The sequence below is a fragment of the Phacochoerus africanus genome, chromosome 6, assembly GCF_016906955.1.
Source record: "Phacochoerus africanus isolate WHEZ1 chromosome 6, ROS_Pafr_v1, whole genome shotgun sequence".
NCBI classification, from domain to species: domain Eukaryota; kingdom Metazoa; phylum Chordata; class Mammalia; order Artiodactyla; family Suidae; genus Phacochoerus; species Phacochoerus africanus.
In genome coordinates, this window is record NC_062549.1 from 95,526,691 (window position 1) to 95,551,396 (window position 24,706).

Sequence of the window (24,706 nt, forward strand, 5' to 3'; positions counted from 1 at the left end):
GAGAATTCCACAAGAGCCAGCAATTCCACCCCTGATAAATTAAGATAAATTAAAACCCATGTCCACACAAAGACTTGTTCACAGATGTTCACAGCAACATTGTTCATAATATATAAAAAAAAAAAAACCCAACTCAAATGACCATCAATTGATAGATGACTGGATAGGCAAAATGTTTCATACTCACAGAAGAGAGTATTATTTAGCAATATAAAAGAACTAAATGTTACAATGAGGATGACTCTCAAAAACATGATGCTATAGGAAAGAAGCCTGACACAAAGGGCCACATATTGTAGGCTTCCGTGTACATGAAAAGCTCAGAATAGACAAATCTGTAGAGAGACAGTAGATTAGTGGCTGCCAAGGGAAGGGGAAGGCAGGGGAATGAGGCCTGATGGCTAACAAGGTTTCTTTTTGGCTCCTCAAATGTTTTAAATATGGAAATGTTCTAAAACTAGATTGTGGTGAGGGTTGCACTGTAAATATACTAAATACCACGCCTAAAACAGGTGAATTTTATAGTATGCCAATTTTATCTCAATAAAGCTGTGGGGTTTTTTTAAAGTCAAGACACATTTTCAAGAATGGCTAGTGTGAGCAAGCTTTTCTTTTTTTATTCTGCCTCAAGAACCAATGCCCACACAAATGAAGCCAATGAGCAGCTAGGGTCACTCACTCCCCATGTATTGGATTGGATTTAAAACGTATGGCGGCGTTAGCCTCAACAGCACGTTTAGTTTTTTAAACCAAAAAGTTCTGAAATTGCTTCGAAGGGGAGGAAGATGGCAGAGGAATCTTTAAACCTAAAGTGCCCCCCAGTTTTGCACAAAATGCTCGCCATCTGCAGATTCAGTCTCTGCTAGCCGCTTCCAACCACCGTCCCCACTAAAATAATTCTGCAGACGCACCTGGGGAGAGTACGCGACAAGCCCCAGACGTTAACAGCGCGCGCCCCACCACCCCGCAGTGGAAACGAGGAGTGCAGTTTACACAAACGCCTCCCGACGCTCGGGTGCCCCCCACCCCGCCACGCTGCGCCGAGAACCAACAGCCTTACCTTTCGCCCGCCAGACGCGCGTCCAGCCCGCAGCCGCAACGCCGAGCCTTCGCGCCTTCTCCCTAAGCGCTCCGCCCCTCCGAGACTCGCGGGGCGCGGGGCGGGGCCGCTCCTACGCAGCCAATCCCCGGACGGCTACAGCCCGGGCCGGGCGGGAAGACCGGGATGCTCCCGGCGCTGCGCTGGCGGTGCTCTCGGGGACTCCAGCTGCCTGGCCTCCAGAGCAGCGCCTGCGGTGTCTCTGCCAGCTTTTAGTAGCCACCCTTCCCCCAACCCCCGACACACACACACACACACACACACACACACACAGAGACACCGCCTCCCCCCCCCCCCAAAATATGCTTGCAGAGAGAGTGGAGTGACTGACCGTGGCGCGCGCCTAGCTCTTTGAGGACTGGAAGGTTTCCCATCCAGGGTCGCAGAGATGCACGTGGCGCGCCCTCGGGCTGCGTTTGAAGGCAGCGTCCGGCAGAGACCCGCTCCCTGCAGATGGTGAGCTGCTTGCTCAAAAACTTGAGGGGTCTAAGCACGCGGGAGCAACGGGTCAGCACGTAGAGCTGCTGCTACCTTCTCCCGAATACGCATCCCCGGACCGGCCTCTGCAGAGGCGCTGACCCCGGCGCCCCCGGATCTGGGCGGGAGGTGGCGGGCGGGGAGGCGCCAGCCTCGAAGGGGAGGGGCGCGGGTGGGCGGCCGCCGGCTGCCCACTGTCCGTCGCGGCGCCGGGGACACTCCCGCCACCTCCGCTCCATCCCCTCTGGTCTCCCGGAGTGTGGGCAGGGCAGTCCCGGGGCTTCCGTGGGCCCGGGCCTCTCCCACTTAAGGAGGAAAAAGCAGGGGAAGCCCCCGGCGCCCGCCGCCTCCGGAGAGCCGCGGAGCCCCCAGCCGTGCAGCCCCTGAAGACGAGCCCGGGCGGGGCCCCGGTGCGTCGTGCCTGTCGCCGTCCGTGTCCGGAGCGGCGGCCTGCGCTCGCCGGCTCGGCGCCGCGAGCCCCCAACCGCGGGCCGTAGGGGCCCCACCCTACGGGGCGTGGGCAACGGCCGGCGGAGGACGAGCGGAGCAGCCGTCGCGGGGCCTCGCCGCGGCCTCCAGCGCCCCAGCCCCGGGGAATGCAGTGGCCCCCGGCCCCTGGCGCCTCTCTGTGCCTAGGCTGGGCCTCCTCGCTCGCCTGTTCCGCGGCCACGACGCTCCTGAGCCGCGCCGGCCGGGCCCCCGTCATGGCGGCCAAGTGGTTCAAGGAGTTCCCCCTGAACCTGAAGACCGTGTCGGAGCGGGCCAAGCCCGGCGGCGGGGCAGGCGGCAAACTGCGCAAGAACTCGGAGGCGGGCGGCGCGGGGCCAGCCCCGGGCAAGGGCCGCAAGAACTCGGCAGCCGAGCTGGGGAGCGGCCGGGCGGGGGTCGGTCCCCCCAAGGACAGCCGGCTGTCTCGGGACAGCCTGCAGGGTCTCATTCAGGCCGCCGCGGGCAAGGGGCGCAAGAACTCCCGGGCCGCGGAGGAGGAGCCCCATCGGGGCGCTGCCAAGAGCACAGGCTGCAGCACCTACATCAACAGGCTCATCAAGGTGGACACTCAGGAGAAGAATGGGAAGACCAACTACCCCAGCAGCAGCAGTAGCAGCAGCAGTAGCAGCAGCAGCTCTTCCTCCGCGTCCTCTTCCCCTTCCTCCCTGGGCCCCGAACTGGACAAGGGCAAGATTATTAAGCAGCAAGACACGGTAAGAACACAGCCTCCTTTGGACCACTTCTCCCCTACCGAAGCCAAACAGTGAGAAGGGAGCATCGTGAACCCACTAAACTCTAGGGTTCTTTATACCCCAGAGAAGGTGAGGATGTATTTACCCTCCTCTAGCATTTGACGACTCCTAAATGACCATTTAAAAATCATTCGATTTTTTTTTTTTTTAAATCCTGAAGAATCCTCGTTCGAGCAGTGGGGAACTTGGCAGGAATGTCATTTCCGTTTAATTTTGTTGTCAGTTTTGAAGAATAATTAAGACATTAGGTGCTTTGTTAAATTTGACCGCCCTGGAGATGTAGTTTATTTTAACTTTGAAATCCAGGGGAAATGCAAAGCTAGACTTGTTTTTAACTTTGATCCTGCTTGAGCATGAGGAATGGTAACCTCTGAGCTAAGTATGGATTGCAAAGCTCCACAGAGTGAGTTGGCCCCTGTGCCCATTCTCTGCTAGTTCGGATGTTCCGTCATTCTTTGCACTTCCACCCAGTAAAGGGTTTCTCTGTGTTTCCCTCGAACCCCAAGATTATAGCCCTTTCATTCATCCCATGAACATTTGCTATGCAGCAGCCATACAGGATAAGGAGCAGAGGGCTCTGAGCGCTGTGGAGGATACAGAATAGGACAAGGAAATGCCCTTAAGGAAATTACGGATCAGGAGAGGTGTTTCCTGCTTCTTACACACTGGAGGTTTTCTGGGTGCTGTCTGTCCTATGCAAGACAGTTAAGAAAAGGAGTGTGAACATGTAAAGAGACCCATTCCATTCTTACAGAGATAGTTGGGGTTTTGGTTGGTTGGTTTTTTAAGCACCATGCAGGGGCTTGATGTGGGACCTCAGTCCCCAGACCAGGGATTGAATCTGGGCTGCAACTGTGAAAGTGCCTAGTCCTAACACTAGACCACTGGGGAACTCCCTGTTTGTTTTTAAATCCACCCTTCTGTGTGAAAAGGAGAGCAAGAAGCACTCACGCCCAGCTTTCAGACCCCAACCCAGATGATCACTTCCCTGTCATGAGAACTTTAATTTTCCCTTGCCCAGGCTTCAAACATGCTGCCCACCCATATCAAATCAGGAGCCGATAGGACATACCAGTGTGCCTGCACTGGCACCTCTGTATATTCCTCCACTTACTCTTTTTTTTGTTGTTGTTTGTCTTTTTACCTTTTCTAGGGCCCCTTCCTGCGGCATATGGAGGTTCCTAGGCTAGGGGTCCAATTGGAGCTGTAGCCTCCGGCCTATGCCAGAGCCACAGCAACTCGGGATCCGAGCCACGTCCTTGACCTACACCACAGCTCATGGCAACGCCAGATTCTTAACCCACTGAGCAAGGCCAGGGATCGAACCCACAACCTCATGGTCCCTAGTCGGATTTGTTAATCACTGCGCCACGATGGGAACTCCTCCTCCACTTATTCTTTCCACGAATATTTACAGCATGCCCACCCCCATGCCAGGCACTGCAGGGAGAACCATAGAAAGATGGCCAGCTCATCTAGACATGTCAGTGGTCTGTGTGTTTGACTAGATCGCAAGCACCTTGCAGCCAAGTGCTGAGTATCATGCTCCATGTCCCTGGCTGTACCTTGGGAATGCAGTCCTCTTGGGCAGGCAGGGAGCATGGAGGGAGGGAGGGAGTGGTCATCACAGCCCTCCACAGTGATTGCCTGGTGATTTTCATGGTCCGTTGGTCTCTTCTCGATGTGGGAGGTTTCCCAGGCCATCTTCTCCCAGGGAGACTCTCACCCAGGCCATCCCCCTCCTCCTCACTCCTCTGGATCTTTCGGCCAGCTCCAGTGGTACTTCTCTGTGAACTCTTTGGAGCATGTAATCAGAGCTGGGGCTTCCTCCCTTAATTTTGATTTACCTTTGGTTTTTATTCTTCTCTTTCTCTTTAACTGGAATAAGTCATTTGTCTATACTATCCCATCTGTTTATGTGGGGAGCCACACTGATGAGAGGGCAAGTGCTGTGCTTTGTAAAAATGAGTATATCTTTTGTTTTCCCATGAAACTCTTTCTCCCTGAGGAATGCCTGTCAAGCTCAGGCTCCCTAACTTCCCACATCACCACCCAGCTGCTGCAGCACAGAAATATTACACTCACACCACCTTCCCAGGCACCCTTCTATTTTTTGGAAGGATGGATGCTTTCTTTTTTTTCCTTTGGTCCTTTTAGGACTGAATCTGGCATATGGAAGTTCCTAGGCTAGGGGTCGAACTGGAGCTGCAGCTGCCAGCCTATGTCACAGCCCCAGCAACTCGGGATCTGAGCCACGTCTGGACCTACACCACAGCTCAGGGCAACGCCTGATCCTTAACCCACTGAGCGTGGCCAGGAATCAAGCCCAAGTCCTCGTGGATACTAGTTGGGTTCCTTACCACCGAGCCACAACGGGAACTCCGGGATGGATGCTTTCTGACACACTGATCAAAACTCTCTGATCATAGTTTTTGAGAATCAGTCTGTCCATGTATTATTGAGCCTAGAACTCCCACAATGCTGTTTAGTTCTGACCTATTTCTTAGGCTTCTTATTATGAAGGCTGTCTCTTTAGAGCAGTTACAGATTCCTCGAGGACAAGAAGCAGGTCTTGGTCTTATTTTGATTCCCTCTCAATGCCTGGCCAGTGCTGGTGGATGTTCACTGTCAATGGGTGATGGGCTGACTTACTATGACTATATTGCTCAACTAGATGGCATTTAAAAAAAAACAAAATCATGGAAAAGATGGTAGACCCGTTCATGTTTTTATGATCTAAAGCCATAAACGTCCACCCCTGCCACACTTTAACCATCAAATGCCTTATTGCTTGGGAAGAGAGGGAGGAAGGTAGAAAGAGCCTTGGGGATTAGCAGAAAAGTTTAGATGGATTATTGCCAGTCATTTATACTACCACAGTAAACCAGATGTTTGTCCAACTGGGTGAATAAGGATGTGATCAAGTATGAAAGCTCTTTGGGCGCTGGGGTTGTGGGATGGAAATCCTATAAAATTGGATTGTGATGATCCTTGTACAACTATAAATGTAATAAATTCATTGAGTAATTTAAAAAAAAAAAAGCTCTTTGGAACTGGTTGGAAATTTTGACTTCTTTTGGGGTCTGCAGATTTTCGGTAGCCTTTTTTAAGACCATTGTCACTCTGGCATATGATAATCCTTAGCAACTCCCCTGTCTGATTCTTTGGCAGGTCATCATTTTAGAAGACTATGCTGACCCTTATGATGCTAAACGGACAAAAGGTCAAAGGGATGCAGAGAGAGTAGGAGAGAATGACGGTTACATGGAACCCTATGATGCACAACAAATGATAACAGGTTTGTAAGCAGGAGCTGCTTTATACAGACTGAAATCTCACACTCCCTTGGAGTGTAGTAGAAAAACAATCTCCCACATGTACCTGGGGAAGAGGGATGAAGGGACTTTACCAGATCCTGCTGACTGGAAGAAACAGAAATTAGACCTCAAACTAAAGTCAGAATCTCTAGTTAACATCCTTTATGGGGTATTGTTTGTTTGTTTGTTTGTTTTTGTCCTTCAGTGTTAGAATTTGCAAGGGTCTTTAAAGTTTTTCTAATTCTAAGCAAAATGAGTTTGCATGGACATCCACCCCTGCAATTTTAACCATCAAATGTGTTATTGCTTAGGGAGAGAGAGTGAGGTGAAAAGAGCCTTGTGAGTTTTCACATCTGCTCAGAATGCGATCTCCAATTGTAAGACGATCTCAAAACACTTCTTGGCCACTTTCAAAGCTTTGACATCCCTAATGGGAGTCATAAGTCTGTACCAAGAGACTGACACATGCTTAAAGGATTTTAAGTTGTTCAATGATGCAGGCGTGACGTGATCCCCTATATTATAGTGGAAGATTGAGTCCTCAACCAACTCTACAATGTTGGAGCAAAATACGAAGGACTGACTACTAATCACTGGCATGAGCCACGTTATTTAAGACAAACCTCCTAAAACCCAAGCCGACTAATCTGGTAACTTTTTAGGTCATAATAATTCCAGTTTGTGAGTTGCGCAGTCGCTCTGGTGGGTCTTTTTTTTTTTGGTATCAAGACTTTTCCCTTTTATTCATGATTCTCTTAAGTTGGTGTAAAAAAATACTTTGAAATAATGTAAACGAATTATTTAGATGTATTTGTGAAATTTTAAAGTACATTATTTATTCTCCTCTTTAATCCATAATGAAAAAACTGCAGTTCCTAAGTGCTGACTCAAGGGAGCCTAGTTTGAATGCCATGGGTTTCATGCCTGGGAAAGGAATAATTGGTCACACATTAAAGACTTTGTCTCTTCTGTTTAAAGACAGATTGAAAAGCTGTCAAGCTCAGGCTCCCTAAGCATAGTCTCAGAAGAGCTGAGCAGGAGGGGAACCGCGGGACCCTGGAAGGGTCAAGACAGGCTGCAGAATGAGGCCGAGCTGCAGCAGGAAAGCACTGCTCTGTTTCCTGCTCTCTGCTTACAGAGATAAGGCATGGCATTTGGGGAGGGTGTACCCTGGCCAGGCTGTGACCCTGAAGGTCACCGGACGGTGACCTCTAATGAAATCTGTGAATGAAAGGAAGTGAAAATGAACTTAGTCAGAATTTTAAAAAAATATCAGAGGCTTGAAAGGAATGGGGGGAAAGATGTTCTTTTACGTAAAACTCAGGAACAAGATTTTCTTAAGAAAAAAATTAATGCTTTGTTATGATTAACTTTCTTTCTCCTTTGGTTTTTATTTCTTTCTCTTTAATTGGAGTAAGTAGATCATCTATATTATCCCAGGTGTTTTTTTGTTTGGTTGTTGTTGGATTTTTTTTGTTTTGCTCTTTTTTTGTGGGGAGCCACAATGATAACAGAGAAAGTGCTGTTTTTAAAACTGAATCTCTGTTTTTTCCCCCATTTCATCCCCACAAAAGCCTGCAAACTAGGGGGTTCCAATACTACCCCCTTGTTACTGGATAAAAAAATAAGATCAAAGAGATTCCAACTTTCCTCTGGAGGAAATACAGAGCAGAGGAGTTCCCTGGTGGTGCAGTGGGTTAAGGATCTGGCATTTTCACTGCTGTAGGGCAGGTTTGAACCCTGGCCTGGGAACCCCTGCATGCCACAGGCACAACCAAAAAGGAAAAAGAAAAGATAAGGATTAGAAATTAGAACCCAGACCTTCCCTCTTCAGACTGGGTGGGCTGCTTCCCACACCAAGCTGCCTCAGGACACACTAGAAATGATGTATGCAAAAGCCTTTTACACTTTATACATAAGTAAGACATCTTTCTACTAAAGACTCACAGGAGGGTTGTATTTAAAAGTCAAAAGCTTGTGGAGGAGTTCCCGTCGTGGCTCAGCAGTTAGTGAACCCGACTAGCATCCATGAGGACGTGGGTTCAATCCTTGGCCTCACTCAGTGGATTAAGGATCTGGCATTGCCATGAGCTGTGGTGTAGGCCGAAGACGCAGCTCAAATCCTGCGTCATTGTGGCTGTGGCGTAGGCCGGCAGCTGCAGCTCCAGTTGGACCCCTAGTCTGGGAACCTCCATATGCCTCAGGTACAGCCCTAAAAAAGACAAAAAGAGCAGGAAATTAATTAATTAAATTACAATAAAAATCGAAAGCTTGTGAAGTTCCCCTTGTGGCTCAGCGTTAAGAACTCAACGCTGTCTCTCTAAGGATGTGGGTTCGATCCGCGAATTCAGCTCGGATCCAGTGTTGCCAGTGTTCCTCCAGCCCAGGAACTTCCTATATGCCGCAGGTGCAGCCATACAAGGGGAAAAAAAAGTCAAAAGTCTGTATGTAACATTGCTTTTCCCAAATAAATAAATAAACAAAATTCATAAATTTAAAAAAAAAAGTCTAAAATGCCCTACATGAGGAGTTCGCACTGTGGTGCAATGGGGATTGGCATCTCTGCAGCACCAGGACGCAGATTCGATTCCCAGCTTGGCACAGTGGGTTAAAGGATCTAGCATTGCCGCAGCGGCAGCGTAGGTCACAGCTGGGGTTTGGATCTCATCTGTGGTATGGGAACTTCATATGCCGTGGGCGGGTTTAAAAAAAAAAAACTGTTCAACATGATTAATAATAGCAGTAGCTAGCATTTAATATTTGAGCACTTGTTAAGTTCCAGGCTCTGTTTTAAACAGTTTATGTGAGTAAATTGACTTCGGAACACAAAGCTAGTATATTCAATTGAAGAATAAATTAAAACATATTAAAATTTTTAAATACAAGCTTTTAAAAATGACTAGTTTTCCCTTTGCTCTTTTAAGAAATATTTTATTGGTCAACTTTAGAAGGTTGTTCATTTAAAATATATATCACAAAGCACCTTCTCAATCAATGCATAGAATATACCTCTCACTCTACGCATAGGTTGCACAGCTGGACAGAATAACAGGAAACAAGTTTATCGGAAGCTGGAAATAAAAGATTTGCTGCTGGGTGGGCTTTTTTTTTTTTTTTTTTTAACCAATTACTTTCTTTGTTCGGTTTGCTCCCTATACTTGGTTGTCAAGTCTAGGTTCAGAAAAGTCTCATATTTCTTCGGAAATGTTAGGGATTGTTGGTTTCAGGGTTTCTGCAGGTGACAGAGAGGGCACTAAGGAATGCCATTCACCCAGCTTCTGTAAGGCCTCTTTGAAACCTGTGAAGTAGGAGTAACAAGCCTGATTTCAACAGCATCTTGGGTAGTTAGAACACTGTTCAGGATGTTATTTTGTAACAGCCGACAAACATTTCTTAGGAATTTTGTGACCACGCACCTGGCCCGAGGCTGGGCTCTGGGCATCCAGGAAATGATGCACCCCGACCCCTGTCCGCATGGACCTCACAGCCCAAGGGCCAAACAGACCTAACACCAACAGAGCAGAAAATATGTCACTGAAAAGTGCCAAGAAGTAGAAAATAAGAATCACCGTCCGCTTCATGGAACAGAGGAAGGAGTGGAAATTAAGAGGTGTTTATTTTCCTATGGTCAAGTAAGGGTGGGACCCAGGCTCCCTGGATTTCCCACTGCCCAAAACTTTGCTCTTAACTTTTAAAAGCTAAAGATTTATAAGTTTATGAATAAATTCTCACTTAGATTTATGCAAAAGGATTGTTCATAAGATATGACTCTGGGGAGTTCCCATTGTGGCATAGCAGAAATAAATCCAACTAGTATCCATGAGGATGCAGGTTTGATCCCTGGCCTCACTCAGTGGGTCATGGATCCAGCATTGCTATGAGCTGTGGTGTAAGTCAGGGACTCGGCTCAGATGCCACGTGGCTGTGGCGTAAGCCAGCAGCTGCAGCTCCAGCTCTGACTGAACCCCTAGTCTGAGAACTTCCATATGCCACGTGCGCAGCCCTAAAAAGAAAAAGAAAAAAAAATGAAGATATGACTCTGAATATAAGGCTATATTAGTTTACACCTGTTGTTCTGCTAAATTCGCAGCCTACTTTAGCTAAGTAATTAGCAGAAGCATTCTGTTTAATTTAGTATGATGAGTTTTAGCCATGAAATTAAAACTTTAGCATTAGGAAGGTCTTCAGAAGTTCCCTAAGACGAGCCAGCATGCAGCATGACAATTCCTTCTACAGCTGGCATCACACAAGTTGAGCATCTATAAGGCGCCAAGTTGCCAGATGACCTCACTTAATGCCACTACCCTATGCAGTGGGTATTAGAAGTCTCTGTTTTACCAGTGGTGGAAACCCGGCTTCAGAAAGCTTCAATAACTTGTCCAAATTAGGCATCTGGAGAGTGGGACTATCAGTCATCCAGCACCCTTAGGTTTTAGTGACTGAGCTCTAATCATGGACTGTTTTAAAATTTTTAATTTTGGAGTTCTCTTGTGGCACAGCCGGCAGGGTCAGTGCTGTGGCACAGTTTTGATCCCTAGCCCAGGCACTTCCATACGCCGCTGGCACAGCCAAAAAAAATTAAAATAAATAGGTTTTTATTTTTGCCTCCCATAGGTTTTGTTGGTTGGTGTAATTAGTCAACTCTAAAGGAGAACCTAATTTTTTCAGTCTCCATTGTAAAAAACTGAAACATCCATCATGGAAAAAATGTAGAAAGAAGACTTTTTGACTGATTTACTTTGCTTGTTAAACTTAAGTTTCAAGGACTTCTGAATTATATCTGCTTTTGTTCAGGTATGTAGATTTGTTTGCTAGGACAAAACTAATTTTAAATCAAAAGCCTTATCACCGATAAAAAATGTGAGTAAAAAAGTTACCTAACAATGCTATTTCTGATCCTAAGAGGAAAATAGAGCCTTGAGAGGCCCTAAGTTTGATGTATTGAAAACATGAAATGGATTAAGTGCATTAGAGAAATAATTAACCTTCTCTATGAAAGCTCTGAGGCATAAAGAAAGATATGATCGTGGCTCAGTGGTTAACGAACCAAACCAGCAATCACGAGGATGCGGATTCAATCCCTGGCCTTGCTCAGAGGGTTAAGGATCTGGTGTTGCCATGAGCTGTGGTGTAGGTTGCAGACGTGGCTTGGATCCCGTGGCTTTGACATAGGCTTGCAGCTCTAGCTCCAACTCGACCCCTAGCCTGGGAACCTCCATATGCTGTGGGTATGGCCCTTTAAAAAAAAAAAAAGTGTAATAGAGAAAGCATGGGCTCTGAAGGCAGTAGTAAATGGCTGCCCTGCTGACTACTGCGCGGCCTCAGTTTATTCACTTATGAAAGTGGGCCAACATGTCTCTTGCTGCATTACGGTGAAGCGTCACTGAGCTGCAGGTACAGATAATATGCCTAGTACATGCATCCGCAAAAAGTATCACCATTCTTTTGACACTCTGGAGAGAGAATTCCATTTTCAAAGAGAATTCTGGACAAGTACAAGGCCATAGTTGCTAACTAGAATTAATTCCGTCTAAGCAAGTCTTGGTCTTCTGCCTGTGTGTTCAAATACCAGTGGCATCACTCGGTACAGCTCAAGGTGGGAATTGAGAAAGGGCACATTTCAGCCCATGTTACGTCTCGTGTTTGCAGATGTGAACCAGTGCAGGTCAGGCTTCGTTTCAGCCCTTGGTGCAGATGGGTGTTTATCTGCGGCCCGGTGGCTGCATTCTGTTGTCCGCCGTGGTAAATGGCCTCTATCGGCAGAGCCAGGGCGTAGCTTCCTCTCGCCATTTCCTCCTTCTCAGGCTCGTTTCCTCTCCAGGCCAGCTCCGCACGTCAGGGGCTATTCTCCCTGCAGGAAGGGTCGCCTTGCAGCCCCACGATTGTTTCTGTTTCTATGGCGCCTCAGGTTGGGGGCAGCCAGGTGCTGGAATGGACTGGAAGGTTAACTCCCCTTGAAGGGGTGGACAGGCCCTGCGCTCAAGCCCTTTTTTCCCCTAATTAAACAGCCTTTAAAAAGGTGCTCCTACTTTGCAGATTTCACCCCATCCCAGGGCTATCCTGGGCGGGAACATTCTCAATTGCCGGCTTCCAGTGTTTTTCCCAGAGCTCTAGGTGTGCATAAATTATCAAAAACAGGAGGAATGCAAGGGCCTGACCCCCGAAGCAAAAACCCAAATACATGTGCAATAAAAATTCGAGATTCTACTCACTCTACACCATTTTAACTCAGATTTATCGAAATTTACCATGAGCAGGACTCCTTCTATCTTAAGATTGGAGTCAACTCTTTTTCAGTTCAACTGAGACAGAATTGAGGTGAGAACATAGGGAAAGGTTTCTCCAGCCTGTGCCAGTCTAAACTGAGGGGGACCTTGAGTTTGGATCAGAAACTTTCTAAATTGATCCTTTGAATTCCTTTGTGGTTTCTCTGTCCCTTGTCTTATTTCTGTAGAAAAGTTATTTTCAAAAATCCCAGCCTTATCTTAATTGAACCAGGAGCAGAGTGTGTTTTTGTTTCTTGTTTTCCATAACTCCATCTAGAATAAGCAGTGAAGGAAAAAAGCTGTCGATTGAAAAGTCAAGAGGCTTGGACCGGAGATGCGGGGGACCTCAAACAACCCCAGGCACCTTCCTGGCCCTGGGGTGGGGACGGTCCTTGTGGCTCTCCCATTCGGACGTGGAGGTTTCAGATACTAGGTGGACCCTTCTTGGGCTGGGGCCAACAATGACAGCAAAAGCCCTGGGGAGCAGGAGGCCCTGAGGTGGGGACTGTGGGGACCCAGGCAGTGTGGGGGTGCTTCTTCAGGCTCCCCTTCTTATTGGAATCACCTCAGAGAGCTTCCGCACGCCTCTGACTCTGGGGCCGTGTCCCAGCTCTGCTAAATCGGGACCTGTGGTGATGGGACCCAGGCCCGAGTATGTGTCAAAGCTCCCCCAGGGGATTCTAATGCACCAGACCTGCAGTTTCAGAGGACTGGAGGCAGCTGCAGTGAGGGGCCCCTGCCCAGCAAAATTACAGCCACACACTATAAATAAATGTTGCCCCTTCGATTTGAATGTCCTCACTTTAATAACATTCCCTAGAATGTTTCGTTGGTGGTCCTTGTTACAGAAGTCTTATGGAGTCAGTGATTCTCCTCTGTGGAGTGTCACAGTCACCCGTTTTAAGTCACCCGTAGAGTTTTCTTTCCCTTGCTTCTACGGCACTGTACATCCTCGAATCCTCTGCCCCCTTACCTGACCGCCCCTTCTCAGTCTTTTTTGGTGACACCTCTTCTCCTGTCTGCTCTTTGGCAAAGAAGTCCCAGAGTTTGCCTCACATCCTTTCCTTTTCAGTTGGCCTCCTTTTCTCTGGTGATGGCTTTCATTCTGACAACACCAGCCGTGATCCATCACTCCTTGATGTGTACCTTGACCTTCGTCTCCTCACAGAGCTCAGATCCACATTGTCACCTGCCTGGAGAAGCTCTAGAGCTCCTTTCCCTCCCTTTCTTCTCCCATCCATCCATCCATTCTTTTTTTTTTTTTTGCCTTTTTCTAGGGCCACACCCACGGCATATGGAGGTTCCCAGGCTAGGGGTCGAATCAGAGCTGTAGCTGCCAAGCCTACGCCACAGCCACAGCCACAGCCACATGGGATCCGAGCCTCATCTGCGACCCGCACCACAGCTCAGGGCAACGCCAGATCCTTAACCCACTGAGCAAGGCCAGGGATCGAACCTGCAACCTCATGGTTCCTAGTCAGATTTGTTAACCACTGAGCCACGACGGGAACTCCCATCCATCCATTCTTTAGCACAGCTGTGTATCCTACAAAGTCAAACAAGACTAGTGGTCCCTGCCCTGGCAGTCTTCACCAAACTGGAAACACAAGCACATCAGCAAATAAATCCCTTCAATGAGAGAAATGCAAGGTGAAAGTGGTGGCATCTCGGGGAAAGTGGGGCATTGGAGGAGAATGTAGGCTGGAAAGAGGAGTTGCTAGACTAGACGTCAAGGAATCGGAAGATCACTGGGACACTGGAGGGCATAAGTCAGTGCAGTACACTGGGAACTTCAGAAGTTCCATCTGGTTGGAACAAAGAATTGGATTTCAGGGGGCCAGAGATAGGGCAATGTTGAGAGAAGAAATTGGAGAGGGAGGCAGTGGTGTGGTCACAGAAGGCCACCCTGAGCAGTTTGCACTTTGTAAGTGGACAGTGGAGATCTTATGGACTATTAAGTGATGAGATGTTTGCATTTAGAAAGGTCCTCCTTCACTGTGACCAAGTGGACAGATGGAAGGCTTCCTCATGGGTGTTTAGAGGAAACACGACGTGATGCTTCTGTTGGCCTGGATCTCCAGCTATGGTTGTCCAGACTCTAATCATCTCTGACTCTACCTGCCAGGGGGTATGGGCCCCAAACTGGTCAGTGCCCAGACGCTGCTGCTTCCTTCCCACTGAGGCTGGCTGGCTGGCTGGTTATCTGGTGGTTGGTTGATTTGCATCAGGTTTTTTGTATCCATTTCTATACCTCAGCTCAAACCATATCTGTATTCTATCCTGTATGCTGTGTTGGGTTATCTTCCAGCAAAACAAAAATTGTTCCTCTTTGGAACGAAAGGAAAAAAAAAAAGTTTCCGTCGTGGCTCGGTGGTTAATGAACCCGACTAGCATCCATGAGGACGCAGGTTTGATCCCTGGCCTCACTCAGTGGGTTAAGAATCCGGCATTGCCGTGAGCTGTGGTATAGGTTGCAGATGCGGCTCAGATCTGGCGTTGCTGTGGCTGTGGCGTAGGCTACAGCTCCAAAATGACCCCTAGCCTGGGAACCTCCATGTGCCACCTGTGCGGCCCTAAAAAGACAAAAAAAAAAAAAAAAAAAGCTCGTAGTGGTTCTCCACCACATACAGAGCCATCTAAGCTTTTAAATTCTGGCTTTGAAAACTTCTGCACTTTGGTTCCTGTCCTGCCTATTTTCCAGCTGCTTCTTCCACTACCTGTCTGCACTCCTGGCCTTCTGTCCTTTGAACTTTGCTCCCAGTTACCCCTGATGGGAACCGGCCCTTTCTGGTTCCCACCTCCCTATCTTCACGCACGCAGCTTCCGCCACTGGAAATGACCTTCTCTATCAAAGTCCATGCATCTTCCATTTCTCGTCCACTTGGAGTCCATCCAAGTGCCGTGGTTAAGAGTATGGCTTCTAGAGCCCAACGTCCTGCTTTTGAATCCAGGCTTTGCACTTACTGGTTTGGGCAATTTCCTTAAACTCTTTGTGCTTCCGTTTTCTCTTCTGTGATAGGGGGAACTAACAGTGCCCGTTTCACAGTGCAGTTGTGAAAATCATAATACACTGAAAAAACTGCGTACCGCGTAGTACGCCATGCTAAATGTTAGCTCTTGAGTTATTATCTTTGTTTTTCCCCATAACTCCCTGTTTACTTTTATCTATTCTGCAGTCATTCGTCTGTTAAGTATTATTTGTGGACGTGTCACTACTTTGGAACCACCTAAAAGTCACACTGCCCTCAGTGTACGTGGCCCATTGCTTGAATACAGTATAAACACTCAGTGGATTTTTATTAAAATACTTTGGGAGTTCCAGTCATGGCGCAGTGGTTAACGAATCCGACTAGGAACCATGAGGTTGCGGGTTCGATCCCTGGCCTTGCTCAGTGGGTTAAGGATCCGGCGTTGCCGTGAGCTGTGGTGTAGGCTGCAGATGTAGCTCGGATCCCGAGTTGCTGTGGCTGTGGTGTAGGCCAGCAGCTACAGCTCCGACTCGACCCCTAGCCTGGGAACCTCCATATGCTGCGAGAGCAGCCCAAGAAATGGCAAAAAGACAAAAAACAAACAAAAAAAAACTTTGATCTCAGCTTCCTAACAAGAGGTAAACACTCTGAAGGTGAACCAAACTCATAGACCAGACAGGGGCTCCAGGAGCTGTGGAGGGGGGTTGCCCTGAGACCTCTTCTCTTCTCTCAGTTGGCTCCTGCCACCAGAGGCGGGCCTGCCTTCCCGGGTGATCCCATGCTCTGGCTCAGGCCCCAGCGGGAAGAGGTTGTAGGCTTCTTCCTCCAGCTCTCCGAGGTCATCAGCCCCATCAGAGACAACCAGGCCAGCAGACAGATGGGGGGAGGGTCGGTGAAGAGAGAATCGGTTCTTCCCCGGGCTTCCATGGCACCTTTTCTTCAAAGGTGTGGGGTACGGTGTGTGTTTTTCAGAAATCAGACGACGAGGTTCCAAAGACCCGCTGGTGAAGGCTCTTCAGCTGCTCGACAGCCCCTGCGAGCCCGGGGAGAACGGCCTGAAGCCCGAGGCTCTGGCCAAGAGACGGGGCTCCAAGGAGCTCGCCGGGAAACCGCCGCAGCTGTACGACACGCCCTACGAGCCTGCGGCCGAGGGCGGCCCGCGCGCCGAGGCCCCCGAGCGGAAGGCGCGGCCCCCGGACGGCCACAGCCGGCTGCCCCAGGACGACGAGAGGCCCGCGGCTGAGTACGAGCAGCCCTGGGAGTGGAAGAAGGAGCAGATCGTGCGGGCGCTGTCAGGTGAGGTTGGTCCGGAAACCCCGCCCTCCAGGGCTTTGTCGCCAAGGCACTTTCCTTTCTGTTCCTCGAGGGCAGGTCTTTTCCCAAGGAATTTGATGGAGGGAATTTGGCCAGGGTTGGAAGAGAGGACTGAAGAAGAGCCCTTAGTATTGCATGTAGCTTGTCTCCTGAGCATCATTCCTATCTTCTCAGTGTGCTGACAGTTTTAGAAATGCCTTCAGTGACTACTGAAAAGCCCTATCTAATCACCACCAAAGCTATCAAATTGAGAGCAGCTTTTTCTCTTACTTGGTGCTACTCCTCAAACCTGTTAAAATTCCTATTTATAAAATAGCAGTAGTGGATCAAATGCATGACAGGCAGCGGTGGTTGGAAAGCTTGCGGAAGCTAGTGTGAATTTTTAATTTTAATAGCTTAAGAGGAAGTTGATAAGTAAATTGCCAACGGATATTAAATATATTTCTGGAGTTCCCGTCATGGCTCAGTGGTTAATGAATCCGACTAGGAATCATGAGGTTGCAGGTTTGATCCCTGGCCTCGCTCAGTGGGTTAAGGATCCGGCATTGTGAGCTGTGTTGTAGGTCACAGACACAGCTCAGATCCTGAGTTGCTATGGCTCTGGTGTAGGCCAGTGGCTACAGCTCCGATTAGACCCCTAGCCTGGGAACCTCCATACGCCTTGGTGCAGCCCTAGAAAAGACAAAAAGACAAATGTGTGTGTGTGTATTTCTCCCTCCTGCTTCTCCAAGGACATGGTTCTTCTGCTTGGCTCACCACCTGATTTCTTTTGCATTTGATTTGAAAAGTTAGGAATGTCTTTTGCCTCCAACAGTAAACCTGTGTTGTGGGTTTGGTTTTTTATTTTATTTTATTTCTTTGTCTTTTTAGGGCTGCACCTGCTGCATATGGAGGTTCTCAGGCTAGGGGTCCAATCGGAACTGTAGCCGCTGGCCTCCACCCACAGCCAGTTTTTGATTAAAAGCAGTCAGTGTAAAAGGGTGACCAGAGAAGGTAATAGATTTGATAGCAAACATGTGAGTCTGTTTTTGTTTTGTTTTAGATTGTTTTCCACACATCTCTCTTGGCACTGGCTATTGTGCTAGATACCACTCATTTTATCTCTCTCTTCTATCCAGCATAGTTGCCATAGCATCTTTAAGGCGCTGTTAGTAGTTTGTTTCTGAGCTGTCTCTTTATTGTTTCACGGTGAAAACCTTCATTTAGTTTCATAGAATGATACACACTCTTGCACAGAGTCGTTATCTATAATTATGTTTAGTTTTTTTTTCTCAACATACCAAAACAAAGAGTTGGGTTTTTTTTTTTAAGTATATGCTGACATATGCTAAAATGGTTTCCTCTCATAGTCTAAAATCATTTTACGCTAATGAATATCGTGCAGAAAAAGTGGCTGCACGTGGATGCTGGCCAATCAAAGACAGTAGGAGCTCAGCTCGCCCAGGTTCCTTTGCCGTACGTATATTTTAGCTCAAATGAAAGAGGGCAAAAAGTTTCTTTCCCAAGATGAGGCATTGAAGTGAACATGGGTCGTTCCTCAGTGGCCTCTGATGGTAAATGGAGCCTTCCTTCCAGTTCAGTTTGAAGGCTCTGAGCGACCTTCCATCAAGGAGGAGTCCGTGAGGCAGCACCACCGACAGAAGAGCTGGACCCAGAAGATCTTGAAGCCAAGCCTCTCTGACCACAGTGAGGGGGAAAGAGTGGACCCAGCCCTGCCACTGGAGAAGCAGCCGTGAGTCTCTCCCACAGACACATGTAACACACACTGGCCCCAGTTTACATGGTTCCTGAATACGTGTCTGGGTGGGGCTCATGAATGAAAACCCATTTGCAAAGCCTGCATTTGTGCAGAGTGGAAAGTGCCCTGCATCCCAAGAACCTGATTTCAAATTCCATTCCCCTGAATAGAGCGAAAACTTGAACGACACCAGCCCCGTTAACTCCCTCTTGGATGACTGATAGGTTTTGCGATCTGGGATTACCCACATCTCATTTTGTCTGATCTGAATAGGAAGCAGCATCTAATCCAGGCCGTTGAGCTTGCACCAGAAGTTCATTTCAGATAATGCTTTGTGGAAGGAGGCCTAGCCTGATGCTCCTGGTTCTCTCCCCACCCCATTTTTTAGTTGGTATCATGGTGCCATCACCCGTGCTGAGGCTGAGAGTCGACTACAACCCTGCAAAGAAGCTGGGTACTTGGTTCGGAACAGCGAGTCAGGGACCAGTAGGTACTCCATTGCACTAAAGTAAGTACTGGAGCCTCCTGGGCTCCCCCTGACTGGTTGTGGGAGTGGAGTGCAGGCTTTCCTATCATAGGGAGATGACTAGGCAAAAAAGATACACTTTGAAGGTGATTCACCAGGGCCTTTTTTTTTTTTTTTTGTCTTTTTAGGGCCACACCCAGGCATATGGAGGGTCCCAGGCTAAGGGTCGAATCAGAGCTGTAGCTGCCAGCCTGCACCACAGCCACAGCTACATCAGATCCGAGCCACATCTGTGACCTGCACCACAGCTCACGGCAACACCGGATCCTTAACCCACTAAGTGAGGCCAGGGATGGAGCCTGTGTCCTCATGGATGCTAGTCAGATTCGATTCCACTGAGCCACGGCAGGACCTCCGATTCACGAGGGCACTTATTGCCAGAAAATAAAATGCCTTTGCTTGAATGACAGAATGTGACATGCACTGATGAGAATGCAGAATTGATATTTGGTGAATGTACCAATATCTCTTAGGATAAAAAGAGTCCTATTTCATTACCATTGTCCATTAATCAGTTTCTGCCTTACATTACCTGGTCTAAAGTAGGTCCTCTCAGATGTACAGCAGAAATTGGCACAACACTGTAAATCAACTATACTTGAGAAATAAGAAAAAGAATTTAAAAATTAAAAAAAAAAGAGAAGACCTACTTCAATAAGTCCTGATAAAAAGAAGAATTTCTGGATATGATTCTGGATATATAGTGTCCTACTGTGCAGCACAGGAAACTATGTCCCCATCTCTTGGGTTGGAACATGACGGAAGATAGTATGAAAAAAAAAAAGCATGTACATATATATATGTGACTGGGTCACTTTGCTGTACAACAGAAATTGAAGAAACATTGTACATCAATTATAATTTTTAAAAACCAAATTGGAAAATTTTTTTTAAAAAGAATTTCCAACAGGGTGGTTCAGTCCTTCTTTTATTCCCCAGTGTTTGGGACTCGGATAGATCAGATCCCTTGACTGTCAACATGCCAACTGCAATTTTGGTACCCATTTCTTCCGGGCGAAGAAGGAGACACTGCCTTGCCATGACTCCTCTGCCCCATTGCACCCAGAACATTCGTTTTGGCCTGGCAGGCCTGGTGGCGCTGGTGTCATGGAAATTCTCATTGCTCTGCAAGTTCAGTGCTGCTATATTGGAGGATCATTGTCAAGCGCGCTAACAGCATTTCCTTCCTGAGGAAGCTGAGCCCCTGCAGCTGAAACAATCAGACTGGAGGGGAAAAGAGGTTGGGGAGGGGAGCAACATGGCTCAGAAAACGGGATAGGCCACCAGATACACAATACCAGGAATAGCTTTGCTGTGTTCCTGAAACTGGTACGGGTGGATTAGATCTTTGAGCCTTCGGTGCCAGCTGTCATTATACACAACCAGGAACAGTCCTTCCAGACTGGGGGGGGGGGGGTGGAAACAGTTTTATTATTATTATTATTCTTAATGTGTTCTTTGGGGAGGAAAGGAGGAAATCTTACACATGTCCTTTTAGCCTTCACACAGGGTGAGTTTAAACCTCCCTGTCGTGGTTTCATCCTGGGACTTAAGCACTAGTTTGCCAGTTGTGGGGCGGGGGGGCAGGCAGAAGGGACTGGGCTTTTTTTTTCTTCTTTGGTTGAGTGCCTGATAACTTGTGTGTCTCAAGGATCCACAACCCACAGATGATACCCATTTAGCTGAGGGCTGCGAAGCTTCGGAGCGTCCAGTGGGGCGCTGGATACCTTCCTGTTTGTGCGTAACAGTTCCGGGGATAGATGGGAACCTTTTGGCCCGTGAATCAGGCTAGGATTGTTTTCAGTGGAAGGGACCCTCTGTTCCCCCATTCACATCTTCTCCTTGATTTTGGTCTTGTTCCAGGACGAGTCAAGGCTGTGTCCACATCATCGTGGCTCAGACCAAAGACAACAAATACACCCTGAATCAGACAAGCGCTGTCTTCGACAGCATCCCGGAAGTGGTACACTATTATTCCAACGAGAAGTTGCCTTTCAAGGGGGCAGAACACATGACCTTACTCTACCCTGTGCACAGCAAGCTGCACTAAGGTTCAGCCACCAAAAGCCCCGGTGGGGCCTCTTGCACCTCGGAGGGCATCCGCACCCAACCGGCATCTCAGGAGACAGGGCTGAACTGCACCACAGTATTTGGGAGGAAGCGGGACTCTTCATTTAGAAGTCCAAAAATCTTTGACCTTGAATCCATTCTGTGACACTTGGTTCCTGACCGGTCCCTTTTCTCCTTGCTCAGTCGTTCCACAATAAGAAACCAGCATGGACCAGTTGCCTCCACTCTCTGGAGTAGGGTGTTCTGTTTGGGACATGACCCTCAGGAAAGGTAAGTCCAGAGTCCAGAGATAGGAAGGTTGTCCAAGAATGTGCCAGCTGTTCCCTGGAATGCCTGGTCTCCAAACAAATCAACACAAATACACTTGGCTTTGACATAAGACAAAACAATGATCATGTGGGCTCAAAGAACAGGTAATACAGGAGCCCTTCTCGGGGAAAAGCATGAACAGTGGAAAATAAGTGGTAGGCATTTTGGAGAAAGCTGTCTTTTTCTCTCGAGGGTCCTAGCTAAGCTCTGGAGTGCATGAAAATTCACAGTGTTAGGGTCTGGCCAAAGGATTATTTTGTCAGCCAGCCTTCTAAGAAAGTTTGTGTTTTCTCAGTCTCTGAGGACTTTTTCATCATTTCTCAGCCAATGAGTAATGTAAGCATAAATAGGAAGGAAGATAGCCCCGATTTAAGAATCACCAATATAATTTAGCATTGGCAGCGTTACTGTTCTTCTGAATCACAGGATAAAATACACAACAAAGATTTCATTTTTGATTTTTAGCGAATCTGAAAGTCTGCAAAACAAATTTACACATTTATTTTTATATTGGATGCTTCTACAGAACTTCTCAAATCTTTTGTTTCCTCTTTTGTGCATTTTAGTTGTTATTGGAACCATTTTTAATTTTTAATCCCTAAAATTGGATTTGCTTTGTATTTTTAGAGTAACTTAAAAAAAACAAAAACTCTCTATAAAACCCTGGGATCTGATTGTGGGAACTGATTCTCTAAAGCCCGCAAGGTTTCTCTCATGCTGTACAAAAGCAGACCAGTTTGCACTGCATAAAAATATTTCAAAAGACTGAAGACTTCTTTAACTACTGTTGCTTAAAGATATTAAAATAATATTCATAGCATTGTTATCTTTATGACTTAACCGTGAACTTATATCGCCAATGTACTTACTGTGAAAAAAACCCGCGGGAATGGCGTACTGTGAGAAGCTACAGTGAGGGTCTCTATAATTACAACTGCGCAGATGTTTCTGTATTCTGGGCTTTGTAATTTGGTTCTTAAAACTGGTCTAGATACAAATGTGCTGCCTGTCATCACCAAAAAGTTAACTTTGGTAACTAATATTAAATGCACAAAAAAAAAATGTTGATTTGGGTTAATTTTTAGGGAAACATATCCTTCTATTTATCAGTCATCATTTACTGTTATAATTAGAGATTAGTACATATTTGCTTCTTTATTAAGATCATAGCCAAAGGGTCATGATTTTGATTTTAAAAATTTGAAAGAAACTTTTTCTCACTGGATCGCAACGGTTTTTGTAATGAATGTCCTGGAGTTCTCTTGTGGCAGAGTGGGTTAACGGTCCCACATTGTCACTGCATTGGGTTGGGTCACTGCTGTGACGTGGGTTTGCTCCCTGGCCCAAGAACTTCCACATGCTACAGGCATGGCTTGGTCCAAAAAAAAAAAAAAAAAGGACTGATAAAACTTTTGCCTTTTTTTTTCTTTTGGGTGGCACCTGCGACCTATGGAAGTCCTCAGGCTAGGAGGTGAATCGGAACCATGGCCACAGCAATAAGGGATCCAAGCCAGGTCTGTGACCTGCACCACAGTTCATGGCAACGCCGGATCCTTAACCCCCTGAGCGAGGCCAGGGATGCAACCTGCATCTTCATGGATCCTTGTCAGGTTCATTAACTGCTGAGCCATGAAGTGAGCTCCCCGATAAAACTTTTTAAATGTATTGTATGTACTATATCTTTAGCACAAAATTTTTTTTGAATTTTTAGCATCCATAATTGCAATTCAATATTTATTATCTTCCATATACATTGTGTTAGACTTATCTTTAGTTCAACATTCTAAAGATGAAACTTTATTTTTTACTTAAACTTATTCTACAGAGGAAATACAATAGTTATCCTAATTTTAATAAACACTAAATGCTTTGTAAAATTTTTCTTTGTGCACTCAATGATTTTGGCCCACACCCAGCAACTGTGATGAATGTAATAATGACATGACATTTTGAAAGCAGGCCTGATGCATTAAGTATTTATTGAGCTTCTATCATACGCTTAGTATTGTACTTTCTCTATACTGTTTTTCTGTGACCATCCTGATGTTTTCTTTACGTAATTAAAAGTGGAGATGTGGAGTTTATATATAGTCCGGTTGCTTCACAGTTGTACTGGAGGTTATAATAAGAAGGGATACAGTAACTTAGTTGTGGGGGGCGGGGTGTAAGCTACTATTTTCTTCTTAAGGTTGTGACACTAGCTGACAAATCCAGGGAATTCACAGCTGGGTGATGGCACAAAGTACAGTATGTTCTAAAAACCATTCGGCCCAGCAGGGTGTCCCTAATGGCTTCCTTGTTAAGCCTCCAGGGCCAGCTGATCTGAAGCCTTCTGACACGTCTCCCCTCTGACACGTCTCTGAATGCTTGTGCTTTGTGTCATTTTGTCACGATACAAGTGTTTTCCTGTTGTCTCCGTTCTTGGGAGTTCGTTCCATCTCCCAGAATATTTTCTGATTCCTTCTGGAAAGGATAATGTCCTCCAGCAAAACTGCACTCATCTGCCTTGAACTTCAGCACCCACAGAGCTTCTGACACATGTTCCTTCCCCTTTATCGCACCTCCTTTTTTCAAAAGGCTCAGTTCTCAGTTACAAGGTGAGATTCTTTAGTGGACCCCTCAGAACAGAGGGTAAAGGGACACTTCTATCTACTTTGCTCCCGTTGCCATTTCTCTCCAGATGGGTTTGGCGTTTGTGTAGTTAAATAAGTATGAATAAAACAATGGAGAAATGTTAATATGTGTACAAAAAGGGAAATACTCACGTGCCTACTCTCTACTGGGGACAGGAAGTGTCCCTTTTAGTTATGCAGAGTGCTTTCTTAAGAAGCATATATGAAAAGAGCCTTTATTCTTTGCTGTTTCCAGTCTGCATGCTTTCCTGAAGTGTTACGCATTGATTGGCCTCTGCCACAGGAGCAGGGAGGGGGACAGAGCATCCACAGGGACAGCCACAAGTTTGGGAGACAGGCGGAAACTAGTCCTAATTGATTAATTGGGTCATTTCACTATGTCGTGACTCTGTTAATGGCCATTGTTAGTGAGTAAATCTTAATTCAGAAGACCTGAGCATTTGAGACATTTTTCGGTTGCTTTTTAAATGAGAGTAGCCGTTCTAGTCTATTAAAATGTCCTTTTTTAGTCAAAGGTTAATGGCTCATTTTCCCTTCAGTCTAGGGGGGATACTTCCCTTCTCTCATCCTTTTAACATGTAGCAGAATTTCTTTGATACTTCTTTCACAGATGTCTCTTACTCGCCAGCTGTCTCTTCTTTTCTACAACCAGCACTATTTAGGTCTTACACATCCCTCTTCTCTATTGTTGTCTCTAATTTTTGTACCCCATTAACTTGGACTTGGCCTGCAATGGAACTGAATTTA

General features: G+C 46.9%; 2 protein-coding genes across 4 annotated transcripts in view; one reads left to right on the plus strand and one right to left on the minus strand.

Moving 5' to 3' along the window:
* The window catches only part of TDRD10 (tudor domain containing 10), a 53,623-nt gene extending 50,939 nt beyond the window's left edge, over positions 1 to 2,684 (minus strand). The window contains exons 1-2 of one of the 3 annotated variants that reach the window (XM_047784461.1): positions 1,431 to 1,705; positions 1,061 to 1,290 (exon numbers count right to left, since the gene is read on the minus strand). The gene's annotated coding sequence lies outside the window, so the exon portion shown is untranslated. Of the gene's footprint in view, positions 1 to 1,060; positions 1,291 to 1,430; positions 1,706 to 2,607 lie in introns of those variants that run through there. The other 2 variants (XM_047784464.1, XM_047784460.1) reach the window with 2 other exon arrangements.
* On the plus strand, positions 1,573 to 22,656 carry SHE (Src homology 2 domain containing E). The gene is made up of 6 exons (XM_047784457.1): positions 1,573 to 2,778; positions 5,989 to 6,115; positions 16,342 to 16,665; positions 18,259 to 18,415; positions 18,810 to 18,929; positions 20,811 to 22,656. The coding sequence occupies exons 1-6, from the start codon at positions 2,173 to 2,175 to the stop codon at positions 20,995 to 20,997; spliced, it is 1,521 nt and encodes a 506-aa protein (XP_047640413.1). The 5' UTR covers positions 1,573 to 2,172; the 3' UTR covers positions 20,998 to 22,656.
* The last annotated feature ends 2,050 nt before the right edge of the window (positions 22,657 to 24,706 follow it).

Excerpts from the sequence above, each read along its gene's own strand:
- SHE (XM_047784457.1), top strand. The coding sequence starts at position 2,173 with ATGCAGTGGCCCCCGGCCCCTGGCGCCTCTCTGTGCCTAGGCTGGGCC. Across the intron at positions 2,779-5,988 it reads TTATTAAGCAGCAAGACACG|GTCATCATTTTAGAAGACTA; the intron begins GTAAGAACACAG and ends ATTCTTTGGCAG. Across the intron at positions 18,416-18,809 it reads CTGCCACTGGAGAAGCAGCC|TTGGTATCATGGTGCCATCA; the intron begins GTGAGTCTCTCC and ends CCCATTTTTTAG.